Source organism: Rhinolophus ferrumequinum, chromosome 4 (assembly GCF_004115265.2).
Source record: "Rhinolophus ferrumequinum isolate MPI-CBG mRhiFer1 chromosome 4, mRhiFer1_v1.p, whole genome shotgun sequence".
NCBI lineage: Eukaryota > Metazoa > Chordata > Mammalia > Chiroptera > Rhinolophidae > Rhinolophus > Rhinolophus ferrumequinum.
Genome location: NC_046287.1, coordinates 43,356,433 through 43,378,687, shown reverse-complemented (window position 1 = coordinate 43,378,687; position 22,255 = coordinate 43,356,433). Strand labels below are relative to the sequence as shown.

The 22,255-nt window shown below is 37.4% G+C and overlaps 1 protein-coding gene across 10 annotated transcripts in view; it reads right to left on the bottom strand.

Annotated features, from left to right (window-relative positions):
* MBNL2 (muscleblind like splicing regulator 2) overlaps positions 1-22,255 on the bottom strand; it is a 151,744-nt gene that overhangs the window by 17,702 nt on the left and 111,787 nt on the right. For 3 of the 10 annotated variants that reach the window (XM_033103807.1, XM_033103806.1, XM_033103808.1), the window contains 4 exons: positions 21,907-22,170; positions 15,713-15,766; positions 14,926-15,079; positions 7,843-7,878 (listed from right to left, as the gene is read on the bottom strand). In XM_033103807.1, the coding sequence (XP_032959698.1) occupies positions 7,843-7,878; positions 14,926-15,079; positions 15,713-15,766; positions 21,907-22,170 (508 nt within the window). Of the gene's footprint in view, positions 1-6,462; positions 6,558-7,842; positions 7,879-14,925; positions 15,080-15,712; positions 15,767-21,906; positions 22,171-22,255 lie in introns of all 10 variants that reach the window. The other 7 variants (XM_033103809.1, XM_033103813.1, XM_033103814.1 and 4 more) reach the window with 7 other exon arrangements.

Genomic DNA, 22,255 nt, shown 5'->3' with positions numbered 1-22,255 from the left:
AGATTCCCCCAAATTCCATCAAAATGCAAAAGAGGATGAGATTTGAGGTATAATAAGTAGGACAATCCACCAGGCAGTAAAGTTCCACATAAGAACCCTTGACATTTTCTCTTCCGCTGCACAAAATTGGAACTGATATTATGTCTTTAGCTGCTACAAAAGAATTCAAAAGGATTCTACCTAAGTTCTCACCATGAGGTGTAAGTTATTCATGAAAAATGAAAATGTACTAGATTACAACACTTACATAACAGCTTTTCCTTAGAGAATCTGCAAATATATTTATTAATTAAACCTCAGTAGTCCTGCAAAGTAGCTGCTTCTGAGACAAGAAAATAAAAGCCTTATTGTCTTCTTATTTTCTGCTTTCTTGAAGACAAGAAATAATCTGCCTCTATAAGGCTCTTATAGAGCCAAGTCCACCTAAGACAGAGTATCCCTCCCACCTCTCCTCTAAAAAAGTTTTGGCCACACTAGCAAGTCTGGATTCCAATGCCATATTCACATTGCACCATGAATTTAGATTCACACTGGCAAGCAGTTTTAACTAATAGCATTAACTGAATGCAAATACTGCAATTTTTATGGATTTTTTTTCTTTTTTACTTGAAGAGATACAGCAGGCTTCTCTCTCTTCTCTCCCTCTCCCTCTCCCTCTCCCTCCTTCCCTGCACACACATGTACACACTTACTCCTACCTCGCTCCACAAAATATTTAAGGTGGCAATTCTGCCTCATTTGAAGCAGCCAGATTCATTACTGAAACAGAACCCCCTCTATGGTTAGAGTATCAGCAAAAAGTTAAAGGTGGCTAAGCAGCTGCAGTGGTGAAATGCTGAGACAGATGTCTCAGCCTGAGTACGATTCACAAGGGCTGCATTCTGACACTTGCTGTCTCCACCTTTTTCGAGCACAGCGTACCTGGGGCCCAGCTGCTTTCTGTAATCTGTTCCCAGGAACCAGGAAAGCACGAGAAAGGAGTCTTTTCACAGTTTGATTATCCATATATAGAGGCCAGCCCCTTTACTGTATATTTCAGGACAGATATCTGGCAGGACTTCGCTCCTCCCACATGGAGGCTTTGCAGAACGAAAAATTTTCTTATGGAGAGACAGGCTCCAAATTGGTCAAGTGGCGAATGAGGGGGATGTTTAATGCCTCCTACATTTGTCTGAAAATAGTCCTGATGGATAGCTTTGAATAATAGACGCTTTATACAACTCTTTGAGATGAGAGTTTAAGTAAAACATGACCTTTCTAGATTTTTTTGGTTAGTATAGGCTAATTTACATACCCAATAATCTGTATACAAATAGCTTTGAAGTTGTATTCACATTCATAAATAAGACATAAGTGAAATCTGATGATTTCCTTTTCTCTTCCCTCTCTAGTAATTTGCAGCAGGCCAGATAAAGCATAACATATGAATCTGGTTACATGTAATTATTTTGTTTCTGATAATATATTGTTGAAATTGATTATATATAGCAAACTTGTATCAGGCATGTCTGGAAAACGGGACTTTTCTGACGTATCAAATATACCAATAAATAGAGGGTTGTTTTGTGTGTGTATGACATATTATTAACGACTTTTCAATAAGCTCTTCCTAAGGCCAACTTTCTGTTAAATGGATTTAATCTTTGGTGGGGGGGAGTTCAAAAGATGTGACATTGAGGTTATGACTATAAAAATGAACCATAACTTTCTGGAGATGTGAGTAAGTGTTGGTTAACGTATTTCCAGAAATACAATTTGATTTTGCCAGCTTTCAAGGTAGTGCTGGAGTGCTCCGTAGAAAAATTCCCGGTATCCAATGTGTAAGAATTTTTCTTCCTAGCCTCACTCATGACCCAGAGTGAATTAGGTGAATAAGTGCCTTCACTGTCCACATAGCTCTAACCGTGGAAACGTGGGCAATACGTATTTACTCCGAATCTGAAGGCACTCTTTCTTTTGAGCAAAGGCCTGGGAGATCTTGGAGCATCTGTGACTCTGAAGTCTCACCTGGGTAGGAGGTGGGAAGCCGCGTGTTAGCGGTAGGTCACTGGAGGCAGCTGACCTCTGAGTCCACCCAACTGCTGTCCTTGAGGGGATTCAGTTCAGATTCTCTAGGGGCAGCTTCCTGTGGTTAACCTTTCATGTCAGCCCAGATTTCTTTTTCTGCCATGGGACATTTGTTTGGACAGGTTTTGCCATGGTATGAAATCGTTTTTATGTTTCTCTTTGCTAAAAGTAACTCTCCCTAAGTCACGGGCAAAGGCAAGACAAAGTAGGCCATTTGCCAGCTGCCACAGTCCCAGTTTAGGCTCCTGCTGAAACCTCTCAATGGTCTCATCAGACTCTCCCACCTGGAATCCATCTGCTCACTCTTTCAAGAGGTCTACCCGGCTTGAAAACCCTTGCGTGGCCAACTGAGGGTCAAACCCTTTAACCTGGCATTTAAGGTCCCGCACAACTGGAATCAAAACTGCATTGTAGCTGCTCCTGCAAACGGAAGCTCTAACCAGTCTATTGTTAGTTCTTGTCTCTAAACTCTACACTTTCCCACCTCTTCCATTTGTGCTTGTCATTCTTTCTATCTAGTGATGATGCTTTAAGGAACATGCAGATAAAGTCCTTGTAGAATTCAGAGGAGAGAAAAAGCCCTTCTAGCTGCAGGGTTCAGGGAAAACTTAGAATATATATTGGATTTTAATGGGCTTTAAAGGATGTTATTAGGTAAAATGAATAATCTTTGTATATAGATGAAGAAACTAAGACTTAAAATATATTTATTTGGAAATTATTTTCTCCCCTTTTGAAATAGAATTTAGTTTTGAAACAAAAAAAATAATAAAGCAATGACAGCATAGCGCACAATAATAATTCAAGTTATAGGAATTCCAATCTACAATCTTTTATTAAATAAAATGTCTTATAATATGGAAAAAAAACTAGGTAATCCATATACTAAGCTGTTTACCTCTACCTCTGTTAATGTATACTCTGAGATTAAATTTGTTTCAATATAGGCATCTATAGATTTATACATTCTGACCATTCGTTAGTAGGCTTAAATTGGCTGATTTATACGGTATTCTCATTTTCAATTCTGATTTCCCTTGTTACCACGTTATTTGTGAGATAATTGGCAGAGGCCAGGAGTAAAGTCTAGCACAATGATTCACACAAAAAAAGCCCACGAACTTGGCTTCACTAAGATGAATGACAAATTCTCTTTTAGATAACGACACTTATAAGACTGTTGTAAGGATTGAGTATTTATCTGTACATATGTATCCTCTCTCATGTAATATAAAATATATGCTATGACATATAATATAATGCATAATATGTGAGAGAGAAACCATTTAGAATAATATCTTGTACATAATAGTTTGTAAATAATAATAATAATAATAGGTATAATTTATTTATGAAAGCCCAAAGACCTTAACTGAAACAGGAAATAGCTGTTAGTAAATTTGTTCATTGTATTTTTGTTTATATATCTACTCTCAGAGCTAAACAATCAAATTATTTTATATTTCCCCAAAGTATTTGGATTTTGTCTTCATATAATTTCAAACTACAAGTGTAAGTCAATTAAAACTTTCATTACTATCACTTTGATTAAGCCCTGAGAATAGAATTTATAATTTGTTGCTTGTTCATCTTGGCTCACCAGGGGGTTAACATGTAAAGAGACACTGAACTGGAAGATCTGTCATGGGATGTTTTGGTCTATCCTCTTTCTTCTATGAATGACTTGCATCTAATTACAAATACCTAAGATATTTGAAGTATTTGAAGTGACAGTCTAAATTGATCAAATGAATTGAAAAACTGTCAAAACCCTACCACATTCTGTGTTAAAGACAGATCTCTCAATGAAGGAAGAAGGCAGGATGCTTATCATTCACCGAACTCTGAAACAGTGCCACTTTCCATTTTGTTTATGTTTATCTTTATAATATCATACTTTGGGCCTAGTGTTAACAGCTAAGGAAGCATACATAGGTTTGTTGAATCTTAGAGCAAAGAGGGGTTTCGGAGGTGATCTAATTCTAGTCTTCTGTTCACAAATGAGGAAACAGATTCATTACATTTAAATGACATATAATTCACAAGGATATGATTCGATTTGAGTTTAGGAATTCCAGTCTGGCATTCCAATTCCAAGGGTGAAATTTTAAGATGATGATGTTATTTCAGAGTCATAACAATCTCTGAATTCTGAATTCTTGGGCACTAAGGAAATTTCCAAGTTCTTTGGTTGCTGCTTGGCTCTTTGAAATTTGCAGAAAATAAAGAATATCACATCTGAAAATTTATGTTTACTATTACTTCTTTTTTCTCTGGTTTTCATTTGCAAGCAGACCTTCCTCAAGAACTGCTAAAGGATTTCCCTTCATCATTGAAGTGCAATTGGCAACTATTACATCGGCAAACCGCAAAATGCAGAATCAAGGATTCTTGAAGCTACTGTTATGTTTCTCTGGATTTAATTGAAGTTAAACTTGTCATTTCCTTTACTAATTACACTCTGCTGTAAAGTGATGTATTTTAGCTTGTGAATACTTCAGACTTTCTACCTCTGCCTTCCTATACATATACATAAACCTACATACATTTGTGCAATTTCTCCAAGTGTTTTCTTACCAAACAGAGCCAAAAATTACTAGGTTGGAAAAATATTTATGATACATGATCAAGTTTTTATTATAATAAAGGAATTTCTCCTAAAACTCCAAAGTATTTCTTTATCTTGACTTCCTTTCCATTCCTAGGAAAGCTCTCTCTGTATTAGACATGCTTAACTTGCCATAAAGTATTGGTAAAATTCCATTGTAATAAATACTGCTCTATTATACTTGAAACTTGTTTTCTTATGAGGGGACTTTGTAACAAAAATTGTGTCAAAAAAATCACAAAAACATGGTTCAAGAAGGCAGGACTTACAATTGAAAGAAATAGATACCCAACTTTCCTATTAAGAATGAACAAGTGAAAAGAGGTGCTTTGAACCTAATAATGGAAGGATGCAAACTGTCTCTCTCTTCTCCTATCCCATCATTAAAAAAAAAAAGAAAAATTCTCTCCAGGTAAGACCCTTATGTGCTGTTCTTTATTATATCTATTTTGATGCTGACCTGGGCTTTCCTTAGAGGTAAATTCGCATTTTTGAGGAGGTGAATAAAGAAATGAAGAATTGCCAATGGTTTACATTTGCCTCTGAGTGCCCACTTGGTCTCTCCTTTCTCCCTTACTCTTTCCTGCTTTATCACAATTTGGAGGGCACAGTAAGAGTTGTCATGGATTTTACTTTTATTCCTTCGTTCAAGTGCATTAACACCTATCTTTTTAGTGATGAGACCTAAGCACTGGAATCACTTATTCACTTGAACATGAAAAGAAGTGTAAATCAGCCCTTACCACCTGCAGAATTCATTTTGGAATCTACCATTTATGCCCTGACACAACTTTTTCCAATTTCTCTCATTATCTTGGACAGTTCCTTCAGCCTACTCCTCTGTTTTCATCTCTTATTAGTACAGTAGATTTTATCTAAAACAAAACAAAAGAAAACAAACAAAAAACTAAGCTAAAAACAAAACTAAAATTCCTCTTCTTTGAAGGGAGGGCATGCGCAGTAGAGTGTTTTTCTAGGCGAGGTAAGAGTTTTGCTCGCTCATCCTCATGCGCATTTCCAAACCAGGAGCACATGTGTGCAAGTTGGTTGGCTGGGGTTAGGGTTACAGTCAGCCTGTGACAACAGAGTGGGAAATAGCCAACTGGCCCTCACTGAAAAATAGTACATCCACAGTTTTATTGGCACATGCATTAAACCAACAGAGTTAAACATCCCTAATCAGTCATATCCAGCCTTTGTGAACTCGGTGCCTAGAACTCTTCTTCCGGGATGGTTTGGCTCTTATGCCAGTATCTGAACAGATTGTAAAGTGCGAACCAAGTGAGTTTGGGAGCACAAATGATCAAGGTGAAATGTTAACAGAATCATTCAGACCTCAAATTTGATACTAAGAAAAAAGGGGAGGCTTTTCCAAGAGGAGAATTTTTTTCCCCCACAACAGATCATAGGGTCTGAATGAACTGAATCAAAATTAGCCAGTTTTGAAGCACCCATGGGCAAGCTTCTGTAATTTCTCTGTGGCAATTCACAAACCACTGGATACGTAATGCTGTACTAAAAGGAATTTAAGCCTGTCAGGTTAATTACACAATATTAGGTACGAAAACAAACAGTGCAACACAAAACATAGCTACATCATTATTTGCAGTAAATGTTAACTCTAAATAAGTGCAACCTGTCCATAAATGCTTGCTATAAACTAATTAAAAAAATAAAATTTGATGGATAAACATGAAAAAAAAATTCTCACCGAGAATTTTTTTTTTAAATATCAGCACTCATTTAGAGTTTGGGATTTGTGAAAGAAAGCTTTAAAAGGAGCAAACCTGATTGGCTGTGGCTGTTGCTGCGAAGGGGACACTTGTTGCAGGAGTTGTTGCTGCAGAGACAGTGGCTGACGTAGCGCTGTGCATCATGGGTACTTTCAGGAGGGGAACCATGGGAGCAATGAACAGGAGGGTGTAGCATTATGGTAATAGAAGTGGTATTTTGGCATGGTGAATATCAGAGCAGCAAGCCATCATGGGTTAAACCAGCAGATGGCATGCAATCACAATGCAAAGCAAGGAAGCATGGGAGAGAAATAAAAAAGGGAAAATAGCTTATTACAAGTACAATTAAAGGAAGTTTTAAAACATAATCAGTGATTCCCAGAAAGGCCAAAGCAGATTACTTTGGTTGATGTATTTACAAACATTTTACTTCTAACAATTGATCATTCCCAATTCAGAGTCTATAGTGTCTGTAATAATGGTTGCTTCTAAAAACATGAAATATAATGTCCAGTTAAGTAAGAGTATATGATATTCATTTTCAATCAGAATCTAAAACATCAAAAGCTCAATTTGTAGGCCTAATTTGAGATAGGATACTTTTTACAATTTATTGTGGTTAAGTTGAATTTTTTTTGTCAATTTAGTATTGCTTGTTTGAACTGGAATTACTGGGGATGGTAGTTTATTTGGGTTAATAAACAGTGGAGCAAAAATCATGGCCTTGATGTAAATACTAACGCAGTTACTGTGAAATTGCCAAATTTTGCCAATGTCTATTTTTCTTTAAATGGAACTAATTCATATAGCCTAAAGACGGACTTTTACACCAAGGCATTGGAATGTATGGGGATAACTACATGCTATTAAAAGTTAACATCTAAGGGAATGCTAAGGTACAAATAATCATCACAAATAAATCAACACTTATAATTAAAAAGAATAATAAGAAAGGCAGGTCAGATATTTGTTTTCAAAATACATCCGTTTATAATTTTTTAAAAAATAAGTACTTCTGGGAAACTCTGATAATTCTAACACACAGCAAAGAGGAGATAAAGGCACACCACTACGAAACTTTAAAACACTGATGAAATTAGCCTGCCTGTCTGATAAAGTAAGCTTTTTTTCTTATGCTAAACCATATAAACTATAAATACAATAAAATACATATCATTAAAAAGCAGACTCGTGCTTGTGGTTTTATGTTCTGTAGTGATTGTTCTAACACAGTGGTTGTTCTAGGCACATTAAAATGGTCACTTTCTTAAACACACAAGTACATTTTAAAACCCTATATATTAACTCTAAAGCCAAATAAACCTTCAGATCTACCATTTCCTAAAGCATTTCTACCATCTCTGAAATAAATTTCAAGCAAGTGAAGGTATTGTACATAATATAAAAGACAAATAAAAAAAGGTTGAAACCTACCAATACTGGTAGCGGGTGTCATGCACAAAACTGACCCTGCATGTCATGCAATGGTAGGTGGAAAAAGTGAATAAAGGGAAAGAAACAGGTTAGCGGTTTAGAGTTAACATTCAAAGTGAGATTGAAGCACAACCAGAAATAAGTAGGGTTAGGTAACAGTCTTTTAGAGTCATTCACATTTTCAGTACTGACACAAATATACCTGACTTATTTTAAGCCAATATTATTCGAAGCTCATTTCTTAGACTACTTTTCACACTTTCTACTCATTTACATCAACATGTTTCTAATAAGAATGACATGTGATAATGCTGCAGTGTCCTTCCTCAAAGACCTCAAAGTACTTTACAGGCATTATCAAGTTCATCCTCCAAGGTAGGAAGTGGGTATTTTACAGATGAAAAATCTGAGGCATGGTAACTACTCCAAGGTCATTTGTTTTGTGAGTCAAGGGTAAGGCTAGAAATAGAATTCTATTCCTAAATCCAGGTCAGGTTTTGTATTCACTGGATTACAATGACCTTATTGCATTAAACGTTGGTTGTAAAATGTTTCGTGTCAGTAACAAGATGATAATAAAAACAGTAATTAAGATTCTGGATCCTCCAAATCAAAGTCTTGCAGGTCAGGTGAATTGTAGATTACTATCGAAAGCCCTACAATGCAGGAAGCCTGAAGTTCCTGTGAAAGAGTGACCAGCATGTGTATTTGATCTAGTTTTTGCTACCAGTTTCATTATAATAAAGGAGTGGCGCTTAGCAATAAAATCTAAACACTGTAGAGGCAAAATAGTGCAGAGCTGGGCCTGAGTTAGGAGCAGGACTAGGGAATTTTGTCATGGCTTGCTCTAAGGTCAACCCTGAGAGAAATCTTTGCAAAATTCCTAGGAAATCTCAACTTCATGTCTAAGTGGGTAGGTGGGAAGTGTGGAGGGAGGATTTCAGCCCTTCCTTACAGATAGTTGCCTTACATATGGGTGGTGTTATTAATGTACTTGAATTAGAAAACTCTGACCATGAATACTAATGTATGTTGTGGAGGATGAAGAAAGAACTGTGTTGAAAGGAATTATCTACTTTTGGTTCAGTTCGTTAGAATGAACATTAGGTAATAGAAGGATTTACATAACTGAAGATTGGGTGCCATGTGGGTGCCAGAGAATTAGTTTTTAATGAATGTAAGTGTACCAACTTAGATTTAGAACTGCCTTCTGAAATACTAGATGAAGAATCTGAGACGCGTAGGTCTTTATTCTCTCTGCTCGACTGTTCACACCTGATGGAGACTTTTTGCCTGATCTACATTTCCTAACTAGTCAGGAAAAGAGGCTATTTCACTGGGCTACTACTGGATTCTTCAGCAAACATGTGCTAATATATCCAATTTAAAACACACACACACACCAACGCCTCAAAATCCCATTCATGACACTCTATCTTTCTCCAGCCCTATCTTTCTTGCCTTCACAATCAAATTTCCTAGAAGTTACCTAGACATAAATTTTCACTTCCTTGCTCCCATTTATTCTTCAGTTCTCTCCAATTTGGCTTTCATTTTGACCTCTTGACTCAAACTGCTAATGTCACCAAAGAACTCCGTATTTCTGCAATCAGTAGGAGCTCTTACATCTTAACGTAGCTTCCTGAGTTTTGATAACATTTAGCACTTGGCCACTCTGTCCATAACAAACCACTCTTTTTCATGTTTTTTCTGATAAAATACACACACACACTATATCTGTATATGCTGGAGATTTCCAGTTCTGGTTCTTTTTCATCTACTCTATACTTTTTTTCCTGGCATATAATCCAATCTATGATATCATTCAACCCAGGGTTTAAATACTGTCTATGAGCTCAAGGCTACCAAATTTATGTATCCTGAACAGATCTCTCTTTGAGCTCTAGGTCCTTTCATCTATCTGCTCAACTGGCCTTTCAACTTGGATGTCTGACAAGCGTCTCAAATTTAACATGTCCAAACATCGCTCTTTCCCACAGACTCTGTTACTCCACCTTAGGAAATGTGGACATCACCATCTGTGTAGTAGCTCTAGCTGAAACTGAAAGTTACGCCTGACGTCACATTCCCTTGTGAAATGCCCTGGCCCAAGTCAACAATAAGCCACAGCAATCTTGCTTATAGAATGCAGGTTGTGTTTGTCTGATTGTCCATCTCTACTGCCACTTCTCAAGTCCTGATCACCATTATCTCTAGGCTCAGCTATGCAATAACATCCTAACTGGTCTTCCTGCTTCCATTCTTGCCCCACCACTTAGTCTCCACTCTGCTGGTAGAATAAACTTTTCCAAATACAAGTTCATTCACTTCTCTTCTGGAAATGATTCATTGCCTTCTCATTGCTTTTCGGATACAGGCCACCTATGGCCCAATCTCTGACGATTTGCCCAGCTCATCCCCGTACCATGATCCAGACAGGTTAGCCTTTCGTTTCTTTGAACTGAATACATCACTTTTATCCTACTTTTGGGTTTCCTGCAAGTTGTCTTCTTGGCCTGAGTCATCTTTACCCCACTCTTTTCATCTTCAAGGTCTAAAGTACATGTCATTTCTTTAGAAAACTATTGAATTATTCTTTTACCTACCTCCACATACCAATTAAATCAGCTTTCTACTTTTAACCTTATTGAACTCTTTACTTTTTTCATTCAAAGCGTTCAGAAAATTTCTAATTATACATTTATAGGGGTATTTATGGAACATCCATCTCTATTCCTTTACTGTATACTCTAACAGAGTAGGGTTCATGTCTGTCTACGTCTGTGGGCACATGGTAGGTGGTCAATCAGTTGAATGCATGTTCTCAGCCATTAGTAAGAGTGTGGTGGGAGCTATTTGTTCCTAAAATTCATTAAAGTACCCATTTTGTGAATGATTTCATTTTAAAGTCAACCATAGCTGGGTTCAGAGTTATTCCTATACAAAATTCCATGTTATTCTTTTTCACTCCAATGTGGAGGGGCTTTCTTGGCGGGCTTTCCTGTGTCGTACATGAGAATGTCATTGGGCTGCAAACCATCAACAGCAGCTCCCACAACCACACTGGGCTAGGATTGGAAACATCACATTGGCTTCAGTTCAGGATTTGGCTGATCTACTCAACCAAGTTACTTTGACGAGCCTCGGTCTCTACGTTGTCTAAAAGTGATATGAATATTGGAAACACATAGCTTTTGCCATGTGTGGATGGATGTCTTACTCAATGCCAGAGTCTGGTCCTGACCTGTCTTTCGAGCCCCATCTCTGCCTTTTCACCCCACTCCTATCCCCCTGCCACATACAGTTGCTTAAGTACTTTACAGCTGCAATAGATAACTTCCTCAAATATACTCTACCCAACTCATGCTGTTCCTACTGCCTGGGATGCCCTTCCCCATTGGTAAAATCTTCCTCATAAAGTCCTAAGCAAATTTCTTCTCCTTCGGACCATCTGTCTTTCTCCATATCCTTTGTCAACCAGCAGCTGTACATGCTGATGGCCGAACACAAAGCCTTTCTCCTTCACTCGCAAATAGCTTTGCTCATATCCTAAGGTAGTCCTTAATACTTTCCATTATATTTGGTTTTCGCCTAGTTCTGAACTCCTTTGTAGTTCCACTGCTACCTCTGGAACCCACAGCATATTATGTGTTTAAGAACTGTTTGCTGAATTGAATGGGATATATACATTCTGCTGTGATTTTATATAGATATAGTTTCCATGAAATACTAACAAATCTTTCACAAAGGTTTGTGACAACCTTATATAACATTATGGTTTCTGATTCTTAGGCAATATTTGTGCTAGCACTTTTCCTGTTCTACGTATTCTATATTTCCAATATAATGAAATAACTCAAGGAGGAAGTCAGTGGGTCATTGTGATTCTGACTAGCTGAAGTATTTCACTACGGCACTGATTCTATCAACAAAGCCTTCTCAAATGTTTTCTGCTTCAGTTGCACAAATATTTCAACTCTAGAAACTGTGAGTCAGAATTATCTGGATAATTCCATTACTTATACATTCCACTTTACAGCGTACACGCAGCCTCAGTTTTTCCATCTGCAAAATGCAAATAATTATGCCTGCCACTGGCAGAGCTATCTTGAAGAATAATGCAAGAATGTTACTTACAGTAACTCAGAATAAACCTGTCAGAGAAATGCCAAGAACTATTATGCTGCTATTTTTATAAGTGTGTGTGGTTTTGCCACTTTCCTAACATAGTGAAGAATAACTAGTAGGTTAAAATAATCCCTAACAAAAAAGGAAAACTTCCACCCACTGCAAATGTGCTAGGGCATCAACCAGGGTGATAATTATATTAGCATGGTTTTGGAGAAGAATTCCATATCTTGCATAATATTTTATGTTAATATCTCCACAGCCTGGAGGCAGAATTTGTAAAATCCAAATTCACATTGTGTCAGTAGGAGAATTTTAGTAGCACATCCAAAACTTCACTATGAATGACCTTTCAATAAAGGGTAACCTCTGAGAGAACATAAAATGCTTTTTGTTTCGTATTTACGAAACTTATTAAAGTATTTATGGAAAAATCAAAATATGTACGTTTAAAAATAATGGGCCCACCATCTACCAAGTTACAAAAAGTATTTTTGAACATCATCACTTAATTTGCAGAGGTTTAAAACAACAGTGATTAGCAATGAATGATTACTATCACTTTAAAATTAGGTTGAAAACGTTGTTGAGAAAGAAAGCCTGAAACAAAAACTAGAGCCAAAATAAACACTGAAATTTCTTCTATAGGTTTAAGTGGGGGGAAATTATACTAATTTCCTTTTAATAAAATTATTTTCTCTTTCATCATCTGAGAAACATGAAAACTTTTTAGAAGGTGAAATACCATTTCAGAGCACGAGAGACACGTTTGTTCACTATGATATTTGTATCATGTTATAGATGGAAACACTTCTAATTCACAGAATTAAGGGGGCTAGGACCCACTTTTCGGCTCCCAAAGACCACGCAATGGAGGTTTGCCGGACACACTTGAACAGTTCTTAAGGAATCCAGCAGAGGGCGGAAGTGCACAACCACAGAAGCTAGCACAGCCTATATCGATCCTCGATACAATGAATTTCATCAACAATAATCAAGTCATTACGTAAGGGATGATATTGGTTCTTGCTTTGGAAGTCTTTACATGGCTTCCACGTGAAATATTTTAAAATGAAGGTTCTTTCAGTAATTTAACAAATCAATCATTATTGGATTGAAGTCAAGAGGCCTTCGGTCTTTTGCATGGCTTTCCCAGAAAAATGGTAGTGGCATTATCACCCAATCTTCAGAAACAGACTTGTCTTTTTCTGTTTTTCCCCTCAGTATATTCTTCCCATTTTTTTTAATCTTAAAATATCTAGTGATGAGGTCTATAAAATAAGACACTTGTAGAAATCACACAGGACCTCTAGGTAAGCGTACCTTCTAGTAATTATTTTACAAACATGTTATATCAAGTGGATTACAAGTACAAATACTGCTATGCTATAACTGCACTGAAATGTCACTAATTGAGGTTGTAACAGGACAAGAGTGAAGCCCCAAGAAGTACTGACTTAGAGATTGACTCTACAGGTCTATGAGTCTATTGTAAGAATACAGCGAGACTAAAACAGGAAAACTAAATATTAAGAACCATTTTACTCATGTAATTTATATTTCTACTATAATAAATATTGTTAACAGGTTAATAATTCATTTCAAAGTATAGGTTTTATACAAAGAATACCATAGAAATATTTATTCAACTCCCTCCTACGTTAACGCCTGATATGCTATGGGATTTAAGGAAATGGATAACAAGCCCAAAAAAGTACAACCACATGGATTAGGATCATCAAGCTCTTTTTGACAAAAATAGTTATTTATCTGTATTTACCTTTAAATCACTATCGTGGGATGAAAATTTTGACTTTGAAACTAAGAATACAATGGACAGGGTTCTCACTAAGGCCCAAGTCTCTCTCTGGTTCTTTTCTGGGTTTTTTTTTTTTTTTTTTTTTTTGACACTCCAGCAAATTTTATTTATTTTGAGAATATTATCCCTGCTTCTAACACAGATTAAAGGTCAAAACCACAGTCAATTTATGGTGACTCCTTGTGTTTGTACATGGTGTATGTGGATCTATGGTCAGGGAGGTGGGTAAGAAATGGAGGAAGGTTAAAATGCATTCTACTTGTTTTCACTTTTATTTGCTGTTTTATGCCAAGCTCTAAAGAAGAATTCTGTGGCCTCCACATATGGAGGTCCAGGTTGTGTCATGTCATGTAAATTAGACTGGTTACAGGGAAACTAGGTTGTAGGTCTTTTTCTCATTAGTTGTGCCACCTTGGGAAGTCACTTCACATTTAGGGGGCCTCAGTTTTCTCATCTGTAAAACAATGAACTGGATGAGGAGATCACTAAGAATCCTTTAAACTTCAAGATTAAATGATTAATGTAATTCATCTCTTAGTGAAATGATAGAGTTAATACACCTTAGTAACTAATATTATCAGGCATTGACTTAGAAACCAAGGATGAAAGCTCTCTATATTTGTGAACTTGGTGGAAGTTGAGAAGGATGGCAAAAGAGATAGAATGAATGTAAAAATATGAGTAGAAGATTGCTTTAATTTGAATAGCCTCATTTTTTTAGTGCTCTGAATAAGAATAGAAAAAAAAGGTTAGTATTTATGGGAATTGCTATTTTTAGGTCAGACAGGGTTAATGATAAATTTCAACTGTCACACATAAAAGGACTTATTTACACAAACAATTTTACACGCATGTGTACATACAAGAAACCAAAGACCTAACTGCTATTTGCTTCTCATAGGTTCAAGCTGTCACTTAACTCTATAAAATATTTGGCTTTAGAATCCTAACAGTCTTTAGCTATCATTCCAAGCAAGGTAAATATATCTAGATAGCTAGGACAATGAGTTTTGGGCTACATTTCTTGTACCTTTGAAAGCAAACTAGATGCCACCAAACAGCTTAAAGGAATGAGAAGAAAGCACATGACCAGAAGGGTACACGGACACAGGACTTGGAACTGTCAGGGCACATACCTGTGGGAATAAACGCTGTGTGTTGCTGCAGCTGTGCACTGGTTAGAGCCTGCTGGTAGTGCAAGACGCTGGGATTAAAGACCGTGCTGGCACCGTTGCTTTTTTCAAGTGCTTGTCTCTTTGGTAAAGGATGAAGAGCACCAGGTGGAAAGGCCTGTAAGTGAAGAATTGGATAAGGTATGTATAACTCAAAGTAAACACACCTTCAGTGTCCACAGAGATCATCAATTGCAACATTCTTTTTAAAAATGACAGCTAAGGAGATGCCTCTGCCATGCACCTTATTTTAAACAGCGGCAATGTCGAATGAGTGAGAATTTGTTATTGAGAGCGAAAGCATGATTTCTATAATCCCAAATGGTAGCATCTCAACTAAGGAAAAGAAAAACTATCAAGCAACAACAACAACAAAAATGCCTTCAGCTTTTAAAATGAGTTAAACTATTCTAAGGGGGAAAAGAAGCATTTGTGTTATTACTAATACCTATTATTTTCGTTAACTAAATGACTATTTCTTGAATTTAAAGGTTAATAAGAATTATAAGGAGCATTTTCTGAGCCAAGTAATTTAAATTTGCTTCACTCTTTTGGAAAAGATATTAAAATTTGTTAGGATTAATTTATTTCACATATTATATATGAAAATGAGATGGCTAAACACCTTATTGAATTTTTTTCATTACTTAATAATAATGATTGTTTGCAACCAATAGTTTACAAGTAATACAACTCTCAGATGGTTCTCTGAAAAGCTACATGCAAAGCGAAAGGTGAAAGGTCAAAGTACCAGGTCTACAGATGCTTCGAGAGGTCGCTTCATTGCTTTGGCAGTCGACTGAGTCTTTTAATAACAGGCAGCGAGCACATGATGGCAGTGGGCCAATGGGATTCAAGCGAATTAACATACAGGTAAACAGCAAGCAGAGGTGCATCATGGGAACGGCATTGCATTGTGGATAGGTGAGAAGGAAAAAAATATTCTGAATGCAATATACAACGTACAAAACACTAGGCATGCACAACAACAAAAATGTTCTCTAAAGAAATGAATATTACACCTTAAATTAGTATTGAAGCAAAAATGCATCTACTATACCTTAGTTAAAAGCATATAAGAGAGTAAAATATAGATGTTTGAAATTCAGGAAAGTTAATTAAAACAGCAGCTTGCATACACACCATAAGCATTTTTTATATTGCTTCAGAAAAAAATGGAAAACTTTTGAGGGCCATAGGCTTGAAGAACTTCTGATAAGTTAGTTTTCAAATATAAAATAATCAGTGAACTAAGTATATAATATCCAAGTCAAAAAAGGACAATATCCAAGTCAAAAAAAAAGATAATATCTTGTATAAAAATAATTTTTAATGAAGATCTAGCCTAACAAAATGAAGTGGCAAACTGAGACAAAAAATTCAGGCAAAAAAATATTCAAACACAAGATTATTTAGGCAAAACTGTTTGGGTTTGGATCTTAATTTTTTGTCTGAATCGTGGATCATTGTCTCAGTTCTTCTCTTCACTCTGCTAGCATGGATCTGGCAATGTGGAATAAGTTTCCAAACTTAACACGTTTTTAATTTGAATAGTAAGTTTCTCCACTTTTATCCCATTGTACTGTTTCTGATGACTAACTTATCATCCATTCTATGATTTCCAGTACATTTGAAATTATAATTCAATTTATCTCAACAACTTACCAGATTACACTAAGAAAATACCCTTTAAAAAGGTATTTAGTGTCCTCAGGTATCAAAATAATTTATATTTAATAATTCTATTTGTACTTTGAGCTATGATGAGTGACCAACCCAGTTAATGAGATGTGGAACTCTTTACTAGAACAAATACCATAGCTAAAAATAGCAAACAACTAAAAAATAGCAAAAAACTGCTTGAAATATTAGAAGTAAAATAATATCTTTAACTTATAATCATACTTTTGAGCTGATAGTTTCATTTAAACAGCTAAAATAATAACAAATATTGATTTTGACCAATGAAAAAATTTTCCTATGTAAAAGATCTAAAAATTCTATGATGAAATTCTGTGAAAATAAAGAAATTTGAAGGAATAGCTCCAATGCAAATAAAAAATGAAATACCCCTTTTTATGTTTAGCACAATATGTAAACCCCTAAGGTTTATATAATAAATACAAAACATTATATTCTAAAGTTCTGAATTAAAACTATGGCATTTGAAATAAAATGGGAATAGTACTAAACCCTCAAAATGGGAAATGGTAAATGATATTTTCCTTGGAAAATAAAGGGTTGTTCATCATCATTTGATGATTCAGGATTAAAAGTATAGACATAATAGGAGATCATTTTGTAGAAGAACTATGGGGGGAAAGGACTAGAAATAAAGTGGAAAGGACTAGAGGTAGAGAAGAGATTTAGAGTGGCCAATGGGGAAATTTTTTTGTTCAGCAGTCTTGACAGAGGCCATCAAATACTATGAAATCATTGTTCTGAAACTAGTATTGTGAACATTTTTATAAACCAACAAGCTCCACAATAAGAAAGCTTCTTTATACTGGATGTTCTTTTCTCAAATGTGTGTCATTATGTAACTTCCATGACACCACTCTCATTTAAAATCTTTCATTCCTGTATAGTTTTACAATGCTAAACAATGCATTTTCTTTAGCTTAAATTAATGTATGGCTACGCAGTCTGTTCTCATAGAGTGCACTGAGAACACTGATTGGATGCTTAAACCCCAAATTATTTTGGCTTCCATTCTACCCTTCACTTTTTCAGTCCTTGGGAGTTACAGAACAAATCGACTATTGGGTTGATCTTTTCTGATATGCTAACTAGAAAAATGATTAGGTCTCCAAAGGCTGGTATTTATGAACAAATTTTTGATTTAACAAAGGATCATTTAGTGAAATCTCCAAGGAGGAAAAGAAATATTAACTATTTCTCCTTAGGATAATCAGCTGGAAGGTTAATGTTCTCTTTTTTCTGATCTTAGTTTTCTGAAACTTAATTGTCATAGAAATTATAATAATCTAGGAATGTAAAGACACGGAGAGCTCTAAACTGAGCTAGACAGTGACGGCATCTCCCTTTCTACCACTCCATGTTGTGGATTATCCTTTATTAGAGGCAAATGTCTTGTCTTTTGGAGGAAATACTAAGGTCTTGGAGGGTTGAGAATACATATGAATATCTTACACAACTCACACTTCGAGGCACATGAGTAGAATGTATTAAAAAATCCGTATGGATGAATAATCATCTTATAAGACAGCGTTGTAGTACACAGATGTCCTGCTTTAGAGGATATTATTTGACTGCTGGCACATGTTTATCTATATTGAAAAAGCTTCAGGCTTAGAACAGACTTTAGAGATCACCAAACCCAGTGTATCTTGGGAGCTTCTTTAGGCACCTATGCAGAGAAAGCCATTCTCTTTAATTGAGCTCCTACTATGTGCCAGGCACTTGGCATTCAATCTTGCTGGCCTTACCAGCATTTTTCATCCTCTACCCGCTCTGGGCCTCCTCCAGCTTGCGTACATGCAGCCAGGTTTTTCTTTTTCTGGATCGAGGAACCATCCAACTATGCATTGAGGCAAGCAAAACAAGGGCCCATGCCAGGCGATACAGGCAAAGACCACATCTGAGGAGTCAGGAAACCCTAACAACAATAATCTGAGCTGCCGCTTTCATGTGGGTGAAAAAGGATGTAGACAAAGAGGATGAATTCAAAGTTCCTGTACATGTTGTACAAAATAGGTATTTTCTTGTATAGTTCCATTTTTGTGTGTGTCAAGAAAGACTGCTTGCTTTAAGATCACATACGCTTTGTGTTAAAATTACGAAAGAGAAGCTCTGTCTGGCTTATTTTCACGTTTTAAAAATTCTGGTGAAGAGGAGGCTTATGCTTTAAGAGGAATTGTAAAAAAAAAATAAGGCTCTAAAGGAAATACATGTCTCTTTTTCTGGAATGAAAGCTTTAAATTCATTTTCATGGTCCAATTAATCAACAGAAGGGGAAATCCCTGGACAGTAATAAAAATTGCACTATGGAAATTCTTTGTGTTCAGATATGAAACCCAGGTGAATGGAATATTAATATCTCTGACTGCAATCATTACTCCATTTGTTCTTTTAAATAAGGAAATGAAATAAATAGTTTTTTTTCAGTACTGAATAATCGTGCTACTAGAGTAAGAATACTTTGACTTTATCCAAGTGCACCTAGGCTGGTTTCAAATGAACCTCTCACTTCAATTAAAAAGACATGACAGATTCAGTAATTTTCATGTCATTGTCAGAAAGAAGCTGGCTTTTGTTCTGAAACTGCATTCCTTTGGGTTGTCTTTGACGATGCTGCACGATCCCCTGAAATACCAGAACTCCAAATTTGGGCACAGTGTAGCAATCCAGGAAACTATGGTAACTAAACAGACTGACATCCACTGCAATAACCTCTATGCAGCTTGATGAGTCTGATGTGAAAATGCGCTGAAACACACATATGAGAGGACAGTTCTTGATTTAAAGATACCAGGCTGAAGAATGACCTGTTTGTGTAAATGGCCATCTCTTCCCATCCCCATCAAATCCAAGATGTAAGAATGTGTCCATGTGGGTGTCCAAAGCCATGGCCAGTGTTGTGTGGAGAAGCTGGTCTTAGAGAATGGAGCTGATGTACCACAAGAAGCAGAAAAGAGAACAAAGAGAAATACCCACTAGTTTTCAAGTTTCTGGAGCCAGGCACCCCTGAGCCCTATTTTAACTCTACTCTCTTTCAGAGCACTACGTGATCTAGTAAAGTCCAACTGTTTCATTTAAACTACGTCAGTTGGGTTTTTGTCTCTTGCAACCAGAGTCCTGACTAGCCTTGGGGATATCCTTGATACCTGGGGATGATTTGTAACATTAGTTCAATGGAAAAATGTGTTCTTTGTGCCTAACAATCAACATACAGTTAGGATACATTGGGGTTGGCTTTAAGAATCATTATAATGAAAACAATTGACTTCTCATAGGATGAGATCTTCACTAAGTAGATGGTGAGATGGAGTCCACCCCAGAGGAATGTAGAGACCTCATTTGCTCTCCAAAAGAATTCTGTTTCCACCAGCATTAAGTAACTGACGTACTCTCATCTCCGCTCTACCTCACCCCGCCCCATTCCCAATCATAATCGGGTTTGAAAACCATTCTTTCTACTAGAACCAAAAGAGGGAGAATTTCTCTGTATTGTACCAACTTTCTTATGTTGGATGCATACATCCCCAAGTACATAGAAACTCACAGATTCTGAAAAATCACTGTTATGTCCAGTGACATAAAAATGAAAAGGACATGAGGGAAAAGCACTAAAGGGACAGGGTCTCTGAGAAGCAACAGTGAGAGAGCGGAAGGACCCAGTGCTGACGATGCTTGGGAATCAGCTCAGGTTGGAAAGGTCTGTATAACCACACACACACCAGGCGCTAGGCTGTGTTCTCTGTTTCCCTATTGCTTATCACCAGGCCAGGCCTTTATAAACATTTGGGGAAAGAATGTTGAAGCATATGAACTTGTTTGTATAATGGCTATATGTGTGTTTTGATCAGTGATCAATGTCTGAGGTGATGTTCACTAGTTAGAACATATGTTTCAAGTCTACCTTTTATCTTGAAAGCCATATCTGTCTTTTGCAGCCAACTACTGAGTCTTTCATGTCCCACAAGGCCCCATGATACATTGCCATCATGTCACAAAGGCGTATTGTTGCCCTTACTTACTAAACTTCATGTGCCTCAAAGGCAAGGAAACCTGTCTAATGTATGTATTCTACCCAGCAAGTGCCTGATGCACGGGGACTCTCATGAAATGTTTTGAATAAATGAATGAATGAATGAATGAATGAATGAACACTGCCTATCATATATTCAAATAGACTTCTGATAAGCCAGAGATCTCATATTAAAAAAATTAATTAGAAACTTCTATGACTCAGTGCAGTGGTTCTCAAACTTGGCTGCACATTGGAATCAGCTTCAAAAAAAGGAAAGCCAGTGCCCAGGCCACACCCAGAGCAGTTAAATGTGAAACTTGGGGGGAAGGAACTGATGTTACAACTTTTCAAGACCCTTCAGGTAATTTCAAAATAGAGCCACATCTGGGAACTGGTGTTCTAAGCAGTTGCTTCTCAAATGTTACTATGCATACAAAACACCTGGGGATATTTTAAAATTTGAACTCTAATTCCAAAGGTCTGAGGTGGGACCTTGAAAGTCTGGAGCTGGGACCCGCTCTCAGGTGATGATGATGAGGTTGCTGCGGGCCCCTAAGGGGCAGTACAATGACTCAGACCCGGGAAGATGGGTTAGCGGGGTTTTTTGTTTGTTTTTTGCACCAGCCAGTACAGCTCCATTTTCAACTGTTTCATGACTTGATATTCTGCATAAAATTTCATTTAGGGAGAGAAAGTTTGAAGCATAGCCCTTGTGATGAGTAAAAGAAGAGAAGAAAACATAATAGGAATAGGGAAGAGCCAGTCACGGACTGGTCACCTGTTGCTCCCTTCTCTGCTCCAAGGGCTGCGCTCTGAAAGGCTGCTGTCTATTGCTCAGCTGCAGTACTCCAGCTTTATTTTCCATTCTCTTAAGCTCTGGTGTGCACCTTCCTTTTCATTACTAGGCTCTGAGGAAGAACCCACGCAGGCTCCAGTCCAGTCTCGGAGAAGAACTGGACCTGGGCACGGGTCCTGGCCTTTGGTTAGCTGCGCCTGAGGGATTTACTTATTGTGCTGAAGAAGGGAAGGAAGGGAAAACAAAACAAAACAAAAAGGGGGAAAACAACAACAGAACTTAGGCAGCGGAGCAGCAGGAATAGCAGCCTTCCCTATTTCTCAACTGTTTTGGAGAGCGTCTAAGTCCCAGCGGTGGGAGCCGCCTCCTCCGCGCCCGGCGGAACTCCGCGGCTCCCCGAGCCGAGCAAGGTGCGCGGCGGGCGCGCCCCACTTACCATGACTGTGGCCGCGGCTGCGGCTGCCTGGGCGGCCACCGCGGCTTGGTTGGCTTGGTGCTGCGCAGCTTTGATTTTGGCCTGCAAGTGTGCAGGAGGGTGAAAATATTTGCATTTCTCCCTCATGCAACGCCCCTTTATGTAATCCATACAAACGGTTACGGTGTTGTCATTTGTGTCGATCATGGTGCTGTCTGCGGGGTGTGCAAAGCGGCAGTCGGTCTCTCCCCGGGCACAGTTTCCTCTCTGGAACTCCCTGCATACCTAGGACACATGGGGAACAAGAGCAGACGATGCAGAAGAAAGCCTGATGGCTGCCGAAAACTCTACCTCTCCCAACGCAGCCATT